The sequence below is a fragment of the Nerophis ophidion genome, linkage group LG11 (assembly GCF_033978795.1).
Source record: "Nerophis ophidion isolate RoL-2023_Sa linkage group LG11, RoL_Noph_v1.0, whole genome shotgun sequence".
NCBI classification, from domain to species: domain Eukaryota; kingdom Metazoa; phylum Chordata; class Actinopteri; order Syngnathiformes; family Syngnathidae; genus Nerophis; species Nerophis ophidion.
Genome location: NC_084621.1, coordinates 5,051,253 through 5,070,036, shown reverse-complemented (window position 1 = coordinate 5,070,036; position 18,784 = coordinate 5,051,253). Strand labels below are relative to the sequence as shown.

The following is an 18,784-nucleotide window of genomic DNA, read 5'->3' as shown; positions in this document are numbered from 1 at the left end:
ATAACGTGAATACCCTATGTAAGATCTCGTAAACGTCTGCGCTATCACGTGGGGTTTTTATTTAGCAGCCGTTCTGCATCCAGTTGAAATCCGGGTTTAATGTCACCGCATGTCAGTTTTTTGCGCATCATTAGAAGAAAATAGTACTTCAATACTTTTTTAAAAACCCCGTTTCCATATGAGTTGGGAAATTGCTAGATGTAAATATAAACGGAATATAATGATTTACAAATCATTTTCAACCCATATTCAGTTGAATATGAATTGAAAGACAACATATTTGTGAAGTGAAGTGAATTATATTTATATAGCGCTTTTCTCAAGTGACTCAAAGCGCTTTACATAGTGACACCCAATATCTAAGTTACTTTTAAACCAGTGTGGGTGGCACTGGGAGCAGGTGGGTAAAGTGTCTTGCCCAAGAACACAACGGCAGTGACTAGGATGGCACAAGCGGGAATCGAACCTGCAACCCTCAAGTTGCTGACACGGTCACTAAACCAACCGAGCTATGCCGCCCCACATTTGATGTTCTAATTTGATGTTCAAACTTTAAGTTTGATGCCAGCAACACGTGGCAAAGACGTTGGGAAAAGTGGCAATAAATACTGATAAAGTTGAGGAACGCTCATCAAACACTTATTTGGACATTCCACAGATCTGCAGGCTAATTGGAAACAGGTGGGTGCCATGATTGGGTATAAAAGCAGCTTCCATGAAATGCTAAGTAATTCACAAACAAGGATGGGGTGAAGGTGACCAATTGTTTTAGCAAATTGTCAAACAGTTTTAGAACAACATTTATCAACAAGCTATTGCAAGGAATTTAGGGATTTTACCATCTACGGTCCGTAAAATCATCAAAAGGTTCAGAGAATCTGGAGAAATCTCACATAAGCAATGATATTACAGGCCTTTGATCCCTCAGGCGGTACTGCATTAAAAACCGACCTCAGTGTGTAAAGGATATCACCACATGGGCTCAGGAACACTTCATAAAACCACTGTCAGTAACTACAGTTGGTCGCTACATCTATAAGTGTGGGTTAAGACTCTGCTATGCAAAGCAAAACCCATTTATCAACAACACCCATGAACGCCACTGGCTTGGCTGGGCCCGAGCTCATCTAAGATGGACTGATGCAAAGTGGAAAAGCGTTCTGTGGTCTGACGAGTCCACATTTCAAATTATATTTGGAAACTGTGGATGTGGTGTCCTCCGGAACAAAGAGGAAAATAACCATCCGGAGTGTTGTTAAAAGAAAAGGTGATGTAACACAGTGGTGAACATGCCCTTTCCCAACTACTTTGGCACGTGTCGCAGCCATGAAATTCTAAGTTATTTGCAAAAAAAAATAAAGTTTATGAGTTTGAACATCAATTATCTTGTCTTAGTAGTGCATTCAACCGAATATGTGTTGAAAAGGATTTGCAAATCATTGTATTCCGTTTATATTTACATCCAACACAATTTCCCAACCCATATGGAAACGGGATTTGTACCTTTTTTATGTTTCCTCATAACTTCTTTCCTTTCTGGCTAAGCGCTTGACTTAATATCCAAATAAGTACGTCCACCACGCTGTGACATCACAACGTAGCAGACTGAAAAATCTTGCAAAAAGTCATCCAAAACTGCATGCAAGCTTACATCAAAATACATGAACTTTAAGATTTGACACTTTGGCATTGTTTAACAAGAGTATCCAACATTGTAACAACATTTATAAGTCAGAAAAGACTAAATTCATCAAAGGTCCCATTTAATTTAATTTTGACAGGGATACTATTATATTCTTTCTATGTCCACAACAAGATGTTTAGTGTGCAAACTATGTTCACTTGTTTTTGTTGCTCACTAGGCTTGAAATGATAACATGGCCAACCAATCATGCTCAACTTGTTTTATTGTTTAGTATTGGTAGATTTTTTATTTAAAAACAAATTTGCTTAACATAATTAAATGATTGGTGCGGCGTCTTCAGTAATGCGGACGTTGCACCGATCCGTTGTGGTGAAGAAGGAGCTGAGCCGGAAGGCAAAGCTCTCAATTTACCGGTCGATCTACGTTCCCATCCTCACCTATGGTCATGAGCTTTGGGTCATGACCGAAAGGATAAGATCACGGGTACGAGCGGCCCAAATGAGTTTCCTCCGCCGGGTGGCGGGGCTCTCCCTTAGAGATAGGGTGAGAAGCTCTGTCATCCGGAAGGAACTCAAAGTAAAGCCGCTGCTCCTCCACATCGAGAGGAGCCAGATGAGGTGGTTCGGGCATATGGTCAGGATGTCACCCGAACGCCTCCCGAGGGAGGTGTTTAGGGTACGTCCAACCGGTAGGAGGCCACGGGGAAGACCCAGGACACGTTGGGAAGACTATGTCTCCCGGCTGGCCTGGGAACGCCTCGGGATCCCCCGGGAAGAGCTAGACGAGGTGGCTGGGGAGAGGAAAGTCTGGGCTTCCCTGCTTAGGCTGCTGCCCCCGCGACCCGACCTCGGATAAGTGGAAGAAGATGGATGGATGGATGGATGGATAATTAAATGAGCCATAAACACAGCTATATTCACTGATTATGTACATGTTGTTATATTTACACATAAGCAATCTGAAGTCCTTTCTGTCCTCGTTGATATCTGTGTATAGAGTGGTGGAGTTGACGGGCGATGTGACGCCAGATATGAGAGCTATCGCGCAGGCTGACCTCATTGTCACCACACCTGAGAAGTGGGATGGAGTGAGCAGAAGCTGGCAAAACAGGAGCTATGTTCAGAAAGTAGCGATCTTGATCATTGATGAAATACACCTGCTCGGTAAGTGAATGTTAAAGCGTGATGAGTATGTTTTTTTTCTTATGTTTTTCTCCTTTTTATGCATTCTAACTGGTAATATTTGTTTTGTACTACACTGCTAACAATGTAACTCATGTGGGTCATCTATTGCACCCATAAAGCTCTCTAAAAGCATTTAAAAAAAACAACAATACTCCATTTTCATGCCTTGACCTGAATATTAACCAGGTATTAGCGATATTTATATTATAATAGATAAGGCAGAGGACCTACTTTTAGCGACGCCTTGATCTCAGAGGTAACTAGCTTTTGTGGCTATTGAAATACTGAGCCAGAGAGGTGCTGCATCACCTTTGAGTTGGTGAAAGATTCTGGTGGATCGTAAATTATGCCTTTACTTGTATAGTAGAAGTTTGTGGCCATAAGCAAGTTGGTCAACTTTGAAACTCAATTTAATAATAATATTATATATATATATATATATATATATATATATATATATATATATATATATATATATATATATATATATATGTGTATATGTATATATATATGTGTATATGTATATATATATGTGTGTGTGTGTGTATATACATATATATGTATATATGTATGTGTGTGTGTGTATATATATATATATATATATATATATATATATATACATACATATATATATATATATATATTTATATATATATATATATATATATATATATATCAATTTAGCTCTGAAGACATTGCAAAGAATACACAAAAAAACGCTAGTTTGCAACAACCTTATGTACCTTACTGAGGATTATGATTAGTTCATCATTTAAATAATTAACTTTGGTCTTGAGACCAATTACAATAAGACTAAAAATTAAAAAGCAACAATGAGAATACAAATATAACAGTAAAATAAGAATATAACAAGAGAAACTAGGCAGTCGTGACCATGTTATGAAAACGTATTGAACTGTTATTGTTTTGCATCCCCTGTCATCCGAGTGCCCCCCGCATCCTTCCCCAGAGAGGACTTGTACAGTCTAATGGCGTGTGGGACAAAGGAGTTTTTGAGTCTATTAGTCCTGCACTTGGGATGAAGCAGTCTAGAACTGAACAGGCTCCTCTGGCTACTGATAACGCTATGCAGAGGGTGACTGGCATCATCCAGGATGCTCACTAGTTTGTCCACAGTCCTCTTCTCTGCCACCGTCACCAGTGTGTCCAGTTTCATTCTGATCGTAGAACCGGCCCCCCTGATCAGTTTCTCAAGTCTGGAGCTGTCCTTCTTACTGTAGATGTACTGCCCCTCCAGCATACTATCATGTAGAACAGAACAATGGCAACCATGGACTGGTAGTACATCCACAAGAGTTTTTTGCAGATGTTGAAGGAGTGCAGTCTCCTGAGGAAGTACAGCCTGCTCTGTCCTCTCCTGTACAGGTGGTCCGTGTTAACAGTCTAGTCCAGCTTATTGTCCACCTAAACCCCGAGGTACTTGAATGAGTCCACAGTCTGTACCTCGACTCCCTCGATCACAATAGGTTGTGACCTTGGACTCGACCTCCCAAAGTCAATGACCAGCTCCTTGGTCTTTGACGGATTGAGTTGCAAGAGGTTCCTGTGGCACCAGACAACAAAGTCCCTCACCAGGCCCCAAAACTCCTCCTCTCTGCCGTCCCTGATGCACCCGACGATGGCTGTGTCTTCCGCTAATTCTGGATGTGACACAGCTCTGAGTTGTAGCAGAAGTCAGCGGTGTACAGGGTGAAGAGAAAAGGGGCCAGCACCGTTCCCTGCGGTGCTCCTTTGCTGCTGATCACAGTGTCAGATGTGATGTCAAAAAAAGTCTGCGGGCTATAGAGCGTTTTCCGTTCGGGCTCCAGTACTCTGGAATGCCCTCCCGGTAACAGTTCGAGATGCCACCTCAGTAGAAGCATTTAAGTCTCACCTTAAAACTCATTTGTATACTCTAGCCTTTAAATAGACTCCCTTTTTTGACCAGTTGATCTGCCGTTTCTTTTCTTTTTCTTCTATGTCCCACTCTCCCTTGTGAAGGGGGTCCGGTCCGATCCGGTGGCCATGTACTGCTTGCCTGTGTATCGGCTGGGGACATCTCTGCGCTGCTGATCCGCCTCCGCTTGTGATGGTTTATCCGCCGCCGCTTGTGATGGTTTCCTGCTGGCTCCGCTGTGAACAGGACTCTCGCTGCTGTTTTGGATCCGCTTTGGACTGGACTCTCGCGACTGTGTTGGATCCATTATGGATTTAACTCTCACAGTATCATGTTAGACCCGCTCGACATCCATTGCTTTCCTCCTCTCCAAGGTTCTCATAGTCATCATTGTCACCGACGTCCCACTGGGTGTGAGTTTTCCTTGCCCTTATGTGGGCCTACCGAGGATGTCGTAGTGGTTTGTGCAGCCCTTTGAGACACTAGTGATTTAGGGCTATATAAGTAAACATTGATTGATTGATGTCCTTCAGTCTGACGTACTGTGGCCTGTCGGTGAGGTAGTTTGAAATCCAGGCAACCAGGCAGGGGTCCACTCGCATTCTGTCTAGCTTGTCCTGGAGAAGGCGGGGCTGGATAGTTTTAAAGGCACTCGAGAAGTCCAGAAACAGGATCCTCACAGTGCCATTTGATGAAGTCTGCCGTTATTATTAATAGTTGTATTTTGTTGAAGGAAAGAGCAAATGTTGTGTTGCATTCTGTGTATTGAAAGTCCCACTTAAAAAGTTCAACTTTGGTTGATTTTGCTGGTGCCAGTGGACACAAGCGATACTGATTTGCCTGAAAGAAGATCCCATTTCCCATTAGGACCAGCGCATAGCGTCATAAACTACTGTCACGTACATAAAAACTGACACAATAATACCACAATGATTCAGAATAACTGCTCTTTCCACAGTAGTAACCTACATATTTTACTCTAACTTTATATTTGCTGTTTGCAGTGATCATATTTTTTTTTCCCTTATACATTACTTTTGAGTTTGATGCATGGCTGGTTGTGTCAGTGTGAAACTGCAAACTATCAAGCTGGTGGCTATTTATTGCTACCACGCAAATTTCAACTTTGGAATTATAATTTTTTGCTGATGACACCCAACTCTACATGCCCCTTAAGCTGACCAACACGCCGGATTGTAGTCAGCTGGAGGCGTGTCTTAATGAAATTAAACAATGGATGTCCGCTAACTTTTTGCAACTCAACGCCAAAAAAACAGAAATGCTGATTATCGGTCCTGCTAGACACCGACCTCTATTTAATAATACAACTCTTAACATTTGACAACCAAACAATTAAATAAGGCGACACGGTAAAGAATCTGGGTATTATCTTCGACCCAACTCTCTCCTTTGAGGCACACATTAAAAGCGTTACTAAAACGGCCTTCTTTCATCTCCGTAATATCGCTAAAATTCGCTCCATTCTGTCCACTAAAGACGCTGAGATCATTATCCATGCGTTTGTTACGTCTCTCCTCGACTACTGTAACGTATTATTTTCGGGTCTCCCCATGTCTAGCATTAAAAGATTACAGTTGGTACAAAATGCGGCTGCTAGACTTTTGACAAGAACAAGACAGTTTGATCACATTACACCTGTACTGGCTCACCTGCACTGGCTTCCTGTGCACTTAAGATGTGACTTTAAGGTTTTACTACTTACGTATAAAATACTACACGGTCTAGCTCCATCCTATCTTGCCGATTGTATTGTACCATATGTCCCGGCAAGAAATCTGCGTTCAAAGGACTCCGGCTTATTAGTGATTCCCAAAGCCCAAAAAAAGTCTGCGGGCTATAGAGCTTTTTCATTTCGGGCTCCAGTACTCTGGAATGCCCTCCCGGTAACAGTTCGAGATGCCACCTCAGTAGAAGCATTTAAGTCTCACCTTAAAACTAATTTGTATACTCTAGCCTTTAAATAGACTCCCTTTTTAGACCAGTTGATCTGCCGTTTCTTTTCTTTTTCTCCTATGTCCCACTCTCCCTTGTAAAGGGGGTCCGGTCCGATCCGATCCGGTGGCCATGTACTGCTTGCCTCTGTATCGGCTGGGGACATCTCTGCGCTGCTGATCCGCCTCCGCTTGGGATGGTTTCCCGCTGGCTCCGCTGTGAACGGGACTCTCGCTGCTGTGTTGGATCCGCTTTGGACTGGACTCTCGCGACTGTGTTGGATCCATTATGGATTGAACTTTCACAGTATCATGTTAGACCCGCTCGACATCCATTGCTTTCCTCCTCTCCAAGGTTCTCATAGTCATCATTGTCACCGACGTCCCACTGGGTGTGAGTTTTCCTTGCCCTTATGTGGGCCTACCGAGGATGTCGTAGTGGTTTGTGCAGCCCTTTGAGACACTGGTGATTTAGGGCTATATAAGTAAACATTGATTAATTGATAATTTTGATTTGAGCATTGGTGGCGACTTGTCCAGGGTGTACCCCGCCATCCGACCGAATGCAGCTGAGATAGGTTCCAGCACCCCACGCCACCCCAAAAGGGAAAAGCGGAAAAAAATGGATGGATGGATGGATGGATGGATTGGAGCATAGAAAGGTACTTACTAGTCCAGCAGGAACCGAGCCAAGGTAGCATCGGTCCAAAATCCGTCCTCGTCTTTGAGCTCACGCCAGCGAGTGAAAGCCGAGTCAATGTTGATCCTCGACGGTCTTGTTTATCCGGGTAGCTTCCCTTTTTCTTTTTTTTTGTCTCCGTAGACAAAACTTCTAGTTTTTATTTTTTTATTTTGCAGCTTCTGCCATGATAGCAATAATTACACATTGGCGTTAGCGTCTTTGCAAGAAAAGGGGTAAGTGACATATGCCCGAAAGCGGTCTACACATTTGTAGTTTTTTGAGTGGCAGGGACCCTCCCACCTTCTTCAAAGTTGCTCAGTGCCATGACCACCTCAGGCCATGACAGAAGTGTCATTCAACTAGCTGTAAGTCAAAAAATCATCCTAAACGTTAAGAAAACATTTTATTAAGTTTACTTAGTGCTGCTTTAATGTTTCACTGCAATGCTTAAAATGACAAAAGTACTTAAATATTACATGTTATTATGAAAATTCTTTACACACATACTAACAGTGTGTATATAAAATGTGGATGGAGGTTTTCGGGTGTGATTTAAAGCACTTTCCAGGCGGAGTAGATGGAATTCCCATTACCTGCGTTTTAAGCCATCTACAACAAGCCATATGTTACAAGTTTAGAATGCATAAAAAAGAGAAAAACATATGGGGGACGGTATGGCGCTGTTGGGAGAGTGGCCGTACCAGCAACCTGAGGGTTCCTGGTTCAATCCCCACCCTCTACCAACCTCGTCATCATCCATGTGTCCTTGCGGAAGACACTTCACCCTTGCTCCTGATGGGTCGTGGTTAGGGCCTTACATGGCAGCTCCCGCCATCAGTGTGTGAATGTGTGTGTGAATGTGGAAATAGTGTCAAATTTTTTTGGGAGTACCTTGAAGGTAGAAAAGCTCTATACAAGTATAACCCATAACCCATGTCTCACCTAGATATTGTGAATGATGGGCAAAATTCCCTCAAAAAAGTGCAGTTCCCCTTTAATATCTTTGATTACCAGAAACAACACAATAAAGTATTTGAATGCCGAGTCAGTTAAGCTTTCAGTAATAATTGTGAATTTAGATCACAAACTATTGATTGATTGATACTTTTATTAGTAGATTGCACAGTTCAGTACATATTCCGTACAATTGACCACTAAATGGTAACACCCGAATACGTTTTTCAACTTGTTTAAGTCGGGGTCCACGTTAATCAATTCATGGTAAACTATGATGTTATCAGTCTATATACTGTATATTGCTAGTGGTTTCCCCTAAATTGCCACTATATATGTGGCGGTGGGGGCATGATATGATCATTTTGATTGGCAATGATCCATATATTTAATTTTAAAAAGGCTAAACAAAGGTTTTATTCATTTAAAAATAAATGTGTTACAGTACTAAGTAAGTGGCGGCGCGAATACAGCGCAAGTTATTATGCCGGTCAAATCCTTTTTAAAAAGCAGTGATTAATTCCAGGGTCAAACTGCCTTTATCATCAAACGTACAAGCAATTTCACATTCTCTGCATCTATACAAATAAGCTAACCGCTGTTATCTGTAAAATGTACTTCCAAACGTTGATAAACAAGTGTGTCACAATATTTTAATAAAAAAACTGGAACGATATGGCATCAGAGGGTTAGTCTTAAATTGGATAAGAAGTTATCTAACGAACAGGAAACAATACGTGAAGCTAGGCGAACACACCTCTACAATGCTAAATATTTCCTGTGGTGTACCTCAGGGATCAATACTAGGACCTAAATTATTCAATCTCTATATAAATGACATTTGTAAAGTTACAAGAGATTTAAAGTTAGTATTATTTGCGGATGATACAACAGCCTTTTGTTCAGGAGAGAACACACAGTGGATAATACAAATAATAACAGAAGAAATTAACAAATGGTTTGACAAAAACAGACTATCATTGAATCTCAGTAAAACTAAAATAATGCTATTTGGTAACAGTAGAAAAGAAAGTCAAACACAAATACAAATAGACGGAATAGAAATTGAAAGAGTAAATGAAACCACATTTCTAGGTATAATGATTGATGATAAATTGAATTGGAAATCTCATGTAAAAAATATACAACATAAAGTTGCAAGAAATACATCAATAATGAATAAAGCCAAATATTTTCTAGACCAAAAATCACTTTATATTCTCTACTGCTCACTAGTGTTACCATATCTGAGTTACTGTGTAGAAATATGGGGAAATAATTACAAAAGTACACTTCATTCACTAACAGTATTACAAAAAAGATCAGTTAGAATAATACATAATGTTGGATATAGAGAACATACAAACCCTTTATTTATTGAATCAAAGATACTGAAATTCCACGACATAGTGGAATTGCAAACAGCTAAAATTATACACAAAGCAAACTATAACCTGCTACCCAAGAATATACAACAATTCTTCTCAACAAAAGAAGAGAAATATAATCTTAGAGAAAAATTTAATTTAAAACATTTGTATGCACGTACAACACTTAAAACCTTCAGTATATCAGTATGTGGAATTAAATTATGGAATGGATTAAGCAAAGCAATCAAACAATGTACTAATATGATCCACTTCAAGAAACTCTTCAAACTGGAAGTGTTAACAAAGTACAAAAATGAAGAACCATGATAAACATTCTGATTTTACTCACTCATTCATTCTCAAAATAATCTGACTTATCTCATCGTATGGATTAAAATTTAAGCAATTATTTATTTATTTATTTATTTGTATTGTGATTACTTATTACTTATGGAGTATACATTGTGAATACATTGAGAACAGGAAGTGAACAAAAGTTTTAGCAACTGTTATGTAAAGAAAAGGGGTAGGATTAAATAAGCTCTGCTTCTTCCTCCTCCTTTTCGAACATGTTGGAAAGAGAAACTGGAAATTGTGATGCATCATGTTGTATGCTTGCATGTTCCAAATAAACTCAAACTCAAACTCAATAAGGTAATTGTTGTAATCTGCAACTGTAATTAGTATTTTTGCTGCAGTGTTATTGTGTGTACCCGGGAGACTTATCAGTATCATACGGTATGATGCTTTAGCCCCGCTTTGAAAAGTTATGCACTACAAAACGGGCTCCTGATTCATGAAAAAAAATCAGCAAATTGTTTCATTCCTTTTTTTTTTTTTTTTTTGTGGGAGTTTTGTAGTTTATAAATTGTATTGTTGATCAATTTTAATTCAGTGGTTTTTTTATCAAGTTTAGTTCTATTTTCAGTATCAAATATATTTGATCAAATATTTAGATAAGGAGTTGAATTTCAGGCAAATTGATGCATTTTTGTGTTACAGACTAAAACAATGTTAGTTATTCTTTATTGTACTGTAAGTTGATCTATCGGCTTCACGGTGGAAGAGGGGTTAGTGCGTCTGCCTCACAATACGAAGGTCCTGCAGTCCTGGGTTCAAATCCAGGCTTGGGATCTTTCTGTGTGGAGTTTGCATGTTCTCCCCGTGAATGCGTGGGTTCCCTCCGGGTACTCCGGCTTCCTCCCACTTCCAAAGACATGCACCTGGGGATAGGTTGATTGGCAACACTAAATTGGCCCTAGTGTGTGAATGTTGTCCGTCTATCTGTGTTGGCCCTGCGATGAGGTGGCGACTTGTCCAGGGTGTACCCCGCCTTCCGCCCGATTTTAGCTGAGATAGGCGCCAACACCCCCCGCGACCCCGAAAGGGAATAAGCGGTAGAAAATGGATGGATGGAAGTTGATCTATCGTTCTCTTTTTGTTTTCTTTAATGTGTGTAATTATAACTATTTTCAGCTGAACTTGTTATAAAATAGACAAAGGGACGGCGAGGCGCAGTGGGAGAGTGGCCGTGCGCAACCCGAGGGTCCCTTGGTCAATCCCCACCTAGTACCAACCTCGTCACGTCCGTTGTGTCCTGAGCAAGACACTTCACCCTTGCTCCTGATGGGTGCTGGTTGGCGCCTTGCATGGCAGCTCCCTCCATCAGTGTGTGAATGTGTGTGTGAATGGGTAAATGTGGAAGTAGTGTCAAAGCGCTTTGAGTACCTTGAAGGTAGAAAAGCGCTATACAAGTACAACCCATTTTTACCATTTACTAAGTATTAGTAATAAAAAATTCTGAGGGCATTCAATCGATCATAACTGGATTGTTTGGTTTGTCTTAGAAGACTTTCACCACTCATCCGAATAGGCTTCATCAGTTCGTGGTCAAAGACTTATTAGATCAGTCTGATCTAATCGAGCGGTTAGTGCCAATACCTCAGTAGGCTTCATTAGTCCATGTTCAGAGACGGGGGGGTTTAGTGCGGACACGACGCAGTCCAATAGTTGTCCAAAGACACACACTTTGTGAAACAGCTGCAGCTCTCTTGCCTAAAAGAGGACATGAGTCTTAATGTACAAAAGTTGAGACAGTATGCATTTTGGTGTCTTACCTGCCAGTGAAGCCCTAGCAGAGGCGAACCCACAAGACAGCTTACCTCGACACAGAAGCCCCTGACTCACAACACGTCCCTGCAAGCATCCAGGCGCATAACGTGCCGTCAATCAAACGGCCATGCAGCTCGCGCAAACATCGTCATGCCACAATTCACACTCACGTTCATCCCTTAGAACAGGGGTGCCCACACTTTTTCTGCAGGCGAGCTACTTTTCAATTGACCAACTCGAGGGGATCCACCTCATTTATATATATCATTTATATTTATTTATTTATGAAAGAGACATTTTTGTAAACAAGTTAAATGTGTTTAATGATAATACAAGCATGTGTAACACATATAGATGTCTTTCTTTCACAAAGACAAGAATATAAGTTGGTGTATTACCTGATTCTGATGACTTGCATTGATTGGAATCAGACAGTAATGATGATAACGCCCACATTTTCAAATGGAGGTGAAAAAAAGTTGTCCTTTCTGTACAATACCACATAAAAGTGGTTGGTTTTTGGCATCTAATTCATCCAGCTTCCATACACTTTACAAGAAAAACATTGGCGGCAAATTCCGTAGCTTGCTTGATTGACATTCACGGCACCCGAGGGTCTTGTGAGATGACGCTGGCTGCTGCCAGTTCATTATTATGAAAAAATGACCGAGAGGAAGGCCAGAAACACTTTTTATTTCAACAGACTCTCGCGCCGTACCTTCCGTCAAAACTCTAAAGGCCGACTGCACATTTCCTATCTTCACAATAAAAGCCCTGCTTCATGCTGCCTGCGCTAACTAAATACAGAGTCTCGGAAAACTGGCGTGCACAAGCGATCCCTCAGAAAGCTGGCGTGCACAAGTGATGTGCACGCCAGCTTGATTGTGAAGATAGGAAATGTGCAGTCGGCCTTTAGAGTTTTGACGGAAGGTACGGCGCGAGAGTCTGTTGAAATAAAAAGTGTTTCTGGCCTTCCTCTCGGTCATATTTTCATAATAATGATCTTGCAGCAGCCAGCGTCATCTCACAAGACCCTCCGGTACCGTGAATGTCATTTAAGTGACGTCTTGGTGAAGATTGATGATCACTCATTTTTAGGTCTATTTTTTTTAAAAGCCTGGCTGGAGATCGACTGACACACCCCCCGCGGTCGACTGGTAGCTCGCGATCGACGTAATCGGCACCCCTGCCTTAGAACATGGGTGTCAAACTCTGGCCCACGGGCCAAATCTGGCCCGCCGTGTAATTTAATTTGGCCCTTAAGGCAATATCAATTTAGCATTAGAATTGGCCCGCCGGTGTTATACAGCGTCGGTGCCGCTGTAACACCGCATTCACCGCTAATACTCATACTTGCCAACCCTCCTAATTTTCCCGATAGACTCCCGAAGTTCAGTGCCCCTCCAGAAATTCTCCCGGGGCAACCATTCTCCCGGATTTCTACCGATTTCCACCTGGACAACTATATTGGGGGCGTGCATTTAAGGCACTGCCTTTAGCGTTCTCTACAACCTGTCGTCACGTCCGCTTTTCCTCCTTACTTACAGCGTGTCACATAATATTTGTGGCTTTTACACACACACACACACACGCACAAGTGAATGCAAGGCATACTTGGTCAACAGCCATACAGGTCACACTGAGGGTGGCCGTATAAACAACTTTAGCACTGTTACAAATATGCGCCACACTGTGAACCCACACCAAACAAGAATGACAAACACATTTCGGGTGAACATCCGCACCGTAACGCAACAGAACAAATACCCAGAAACCCTTGCAGCACTGACTCTTCCGGGAAACTTCCAGCAAACTGACCAATAATTAACGTTTTATACATGCATTTTCTCTTGCTACTTCAAGGCTTGAATGTTTGGTTCATTCATTGTTATTTTATTTTAAAATATATTATTAGCTTGTGGAAAAAAGTTGATATTTACCTCAGAAGATTGCAAATAGAAAAAAAGACATAATTTTTAAAAATTTTTATTCATTTGATATGCCATTGGTATTCTTTTAATTATTATTATCATTGTTATTTGAAACTGGATTTTGCATGTCACTAAAGTTATATAAGCCTTGCTTGTTCAATATTTAATGCAAAACTTGTTTGGGTCCCTATTAAAAGGCTCATTTGTTCAACCTTGGCCCACGGCTTTGTTCCGTTTAAAATTTTGGGCCACTTTGTATTTGAGTTTGACACCCCTGCCTTAGAACAATTTACAGTCTCCAATGGACCTAAAATTATGTTTTTGGAATGTGGGAGAAAACTGGAGTGCACGGAGAAAACCCCACACGTATGTAGAAAACATGCACACGCCTACAGCGATGTCCAAACAGAGGTTTGAAGACTCACATGCCGTAAAGTGTGACATTATGGGTAGTAATGTCAAAATGAGGGTAGTTTACACACGCTTGAATGAGAAGTGAATTATATTTATATAGCGCTTTTCTCTAGTGACTCAAAGCGCGTTCACATAGGGAAACCCAGTATCTAAGTTACATATAAACCAGTGTGGGTGGCACTGGGAGCAGTTGAGTAAAGGGTCTTACCCAAGGACACAATGGCAGTGACTAAGATGGCAGAAGCTGGGATCGAACCTGGAACCCTCAAGTTGCTGGCACGGCCACTCTACCAACCGAGCTATACCGCTGGAGAAAAGCATTAAATAACTTGAAATACCTTTTTCTCTTTAACTTTCTCCCCTTACTTTTGCTGAGTGTCTGGTGCGCAACCAGCTGCTGGGCTGCTAAAAAGCGATGCACAAGCACATTTTTTGTTGTTGTTTTTTCTAAATAAATCATAGAAGAAAATTGTTATTCTATTTGACAGTTTTTTCCAGACTTAATTTGGCCAAGAGTATGTAAATATTGGACTATATATCTTTGGGTGTCCCACGATTCGATTCAATATCGATTCTTGGCATCGCTATTCGATAATACATCAATTTTTTTCGTTCAACACGATTCTCGATTCAAAAACGATATTTTTTCGATTCAAAACGATTCTGTATTCATTCAATACATAGGATTTCAGCAGGATCTACCCCAGCAGAGTAGTGCATTTTTTTTAAAAAGCTTTTATAATTGTAAAGGACAATGTTTTATCAACTGATTGCAATAATGTAAATTTGTTTTAACTATTAAACAAACCAAAAATATGACTTATTTTATCTTTGTGAAAACATTGGACACAGTGTGTTGTCCAGCTTATGAGATGCCATGCAAGTGTAAGCCACTGGGACACGTTTTTTAAATTTTTATAAATGTCTAATGATGAAGTCAATGAGGGATTTTTAATCACTGCTATGCTGAAATTATAACTAATATTGATACTGTTGTTGATAATATTCATTTTTGTTTCACTACTTTTGGTTTGTTCTGTGTGGTGTTTGTGTCTCCTCTCAATTGCTCTGTTTATTGCAGTTCTGAGTGTTGCTGGGTCAGGTTTGGTTTTGGAATTGGATTGCGTTTTTATTTTATTGCTGTGTATTGTTTTTTTGGATTGATTAAAAAAAAAAAAGAAATTCCATCCCTCTATACTTCTTCCGCTTATCCTAGGTCGGGTCGCGGGGGCAGCAGCCTATAAGCAGTTCTGAGTGTTGCTGGGTCAGGTTTGGTTTTGAAATTGGATTGCATTGTTATTTTATTGCTGCGTAGTTTTTTTGGATTGATTAAAAAAAAAAAAAAAATTCCATCCATCCATACTTCTTCCGCTTATCCTAGGTCGGGTTGCGGGGGCAGCAGCCTATAAGCAGTTCTGAGTGTTGCTGGGTCAGGTTTGGTTTTGGAATCGATTTTTAAAAGAATGAGAATCGATTCTGAATCACACAACGTATTCGATTTGATTCGTATTCGAATTGATTTTTTCCCACACCCTCAATATACTGTATATATATCGTTGAAATGCGTTTTGTGTAAAAAAAAAAAAAAACCCAACCCGTTCTCAATGAGTGGCGGCATTTATTTAGCAAAAAAACGCCACGATCTGTTACATGTAAATAAATCTTGTTGCTACCATTATCATGAGTGTGTTTTATGTGATTCCAGGGGAAGATAGAGGTCCTGTGTTGGAAGTCATCGTCTCCAGGACCAACTTCATCTCCTCCCACACCTCTAAAACTGTTCGAGTAGTAGGTTTGTCTACTGCTCTGGCTAACGCTCGAGACCTTGCTGACTGGCTGGGAATCGTTCAGGTTAGCAACTCTCAGCAATTTCTATTGTACCCTAAGTATGTGAACATTGCTTTTTTTTTTTTAGATTACCTTGATATACATTCACAGACGTCATTGCAAGAGACTGACAATCTATACTTTAGGTGGCGGTACTGTAAAACACCTATTAGCATGAATGTGCAATATATCATTCTAACTTTTGCCTCTACTTTTAGGTAGTTTTTATATTTATTTACTAACACATTTTTTTGTATAATTGCCTATTAGTGCAGCCATAGAAGTGACAGACTAAGCAAGTTCTCTACCATCATTAATCTGCTTTACTTTCTACGTTTCGTACTGGGCTCCTTTGTAACTCAGCAATTCATTACGAGGGCTTTAAGGACATCTCCATGCACATAAACGGACAAACCACACTGGTTACAGCGTCTTTAATCACAATTAGATGTCAATGCTGGTAATATGAATTGAATATTTTGGATAAAACAGAGCTATGACACTGCAGTGAATGTAGCAGCAGTCTGGGCTTCAGTTGCTCACTGACAATGACAGCAAACCTACATTATCAGCAGGTGGGGCTGAGAAGTGCCAGCTGCTCACATTGTACATTCTTCTCTTGTGTTCGACAGGTCGGTTTGTTTAACTTCCGGCCTTCTGTTCGTCCTGTACCACTGGAAGTTCACATCCATGGATTTCCGGGACAGCACTACTGCCCTCGCATGGCCACCATGAACAAACCAACCTTCCAAGGTGCACCACTTTTTCGAAACCTTGCATAAAATATTTCCTCTGAGATCTAATCCTAATCGTATTAAAATAAAACATGACTGAAATTCAGTAGCAGCAATGTACTGTATTAGAGGAGGCTTTTCCACAGCGTGGATGAAGTTGAACTCTCTTTCTTTTTTCGTGAAGAAATGTTTAGAAGTAAATTCATGAATCCAGATGGATCTCTATTACAATCCCCAAAGAGGGCACTTTAAGTTGATGATTACTTCTATGTGTAGAAATCTTTATTTATAAATGAATCACTTGTTTCTTTTTCAACAAGTTTTTAGTTATTTTTATATCTTTTTTTCCAAATAGTTCAAGAAAAACCACTAAAAATGAGCAACATTTTGCACTGTTATACAATTTAATAAATCAGAAACTGATGACATAGTGCTGTATTTTACTTCTTTATCTCTTTTTTTTTTCAACCAAAAATGCTTTGCTCTGATTAGGGGGTATTTGAATTAAAAAAAAATGTTCACAGGGGGTACATCACTGAAAAAAGATTGAGAACCACTGGTCTAGAGTTGTTGATTGATTGATTGATTAATTGATTGTACCATGAATTGATTAACGTGGACCCCGACTTAAACAAGTTGAAAAAACTGGAGTATAAGTCACATTTCCGTGGGAAATGTATCTGATGAAAGCCAACAGCAAGAATAGACATTTGAAAGGGATTTTAAAATAAATAAAGAATAGTGAACAACGGGCTGAATAAGTGTACGTTATATGAGGCATAAATAAGCAACTGCTATGTTAACCTAACATATTATGGTAAGAGTCATTCAAATAACTATAACATATAGAACATGCTATACCTTTACCAAACAATCTCTCACTCCTAATCCATAAATCCCATGAAATCTTCTTCCTGGATGTGGCTTCTAAACAACTCTGTCAACTCCAAAGGTATGCCCCGCTTCCTTTTGTCCTTTTCTGCTGCATATTTCACTACGTCCAGCTTGTAATCTGCACTACACGATTGCCATTTTTGTTCAGCCCTTCTCACTTTTTTCAAGTTACCGCCGACGTTGAAATGATCCATTTTAATAGCTACGGCAGTAGCATATAGCATATAGCAGTTAGCATTCCATGACCCACAATGCACTTCTGCCATGACCCTCCCCCGCCAAATTCCGAGGGTCCCTGGTTCAAATCCCACCTAGAACCAACCTCGTCACGTCCGTTGTGTCCTGAGCGAGACACTTCACCCTTGCTCCTGATGGGTGCTGGTTGGCGCCTTGCATGGCAGCTCCCTCCATCAGTGTGTGAATGGGTAAATGTGGAAGTAGTGTCAAAGCGCTTTGAGTACCTTGAAGGTAGAAAAGCGCTATACAAGTACAACCCATTTATCATTTATTTATTAAAAACTTATTCGCGTGTTACCATTTAGTGGTCTTCCATCCATTCATCCATTTTCTACCGCTTTCTCCCTTACGGGGTCGCGGGGGGCGCTGGCGCCTATCTCAGCTAAATCGGGCGGAAGGCGGGGTACACCCTGGACAAGTCGCCACCTCATCGCAGGGCCAACACAGACAGACAACATTCAAACTCACATTCACACACTAGGGCCAATTTAGTGTTGCCAATCAACCTATCCCCAGGTGCATGTCTTTGGAGGTGGGAGGAAGCCGGAGTACCCGGAGGGAACCCACGCATTCACGGGGAGAACATGCAAACTCCACACAGAAAGATCCCGAGCCCGGATTTTAACCCAGGACTGCAGGACCTTCGTATTGTGAGGCAGACGCACTAACCCCTCTGCCACCGTGAAGCCCATTTAGTGGTCAATTGTACGAAATATGTACTGTACTGTGCAATCTACTAATAAAAGTATCAATCAATCAATCAAATCAAAAAACTTCACTTGCTCATGTCATGCTGTTAATTTGAGCACCAACTAGTTGGGACTGACTCAACAGCTCCTCTGCTGGTTGCAACAATGTACTGCCCATTCTTTAGCCTCAAAGAAGTAACACGACACATACAGTATACTGCAAAACATAACCTTGACATATTCTATGTTTGCGTATTTTCAC

General features: G+C 40.7%; 1 protein-coding gene across 1 annotated transcript in view; it reads left to right on the top strand.

The window, feature by feature from the left end:
- ascc3 (activating signal cointegrator 1 complex subunit 3) overlaps window positions 1-18,784 on the top strand; it is a 165,214-nt gene that overhangs the window by 108,906 nt on the left and 37,524 nt on the right. The window contains exons 27-29 of the mRNA XM_061914964.1: window positions 2,642-2,808; window positions 15,847-15,992; window positions 16,601-16,721. Coding sequence (XP_061770948.1) covers window positions 2,642-2,808; window positions 15,847-15,992; window positions 16,601-16,721 — 434 coding nt within the window. The remainder of the gene's footprint in view (window positions 1-2,641; window positions 2,809-15,846; window positions 15,993-16,600; window positions 16,722-18,784) is intronic.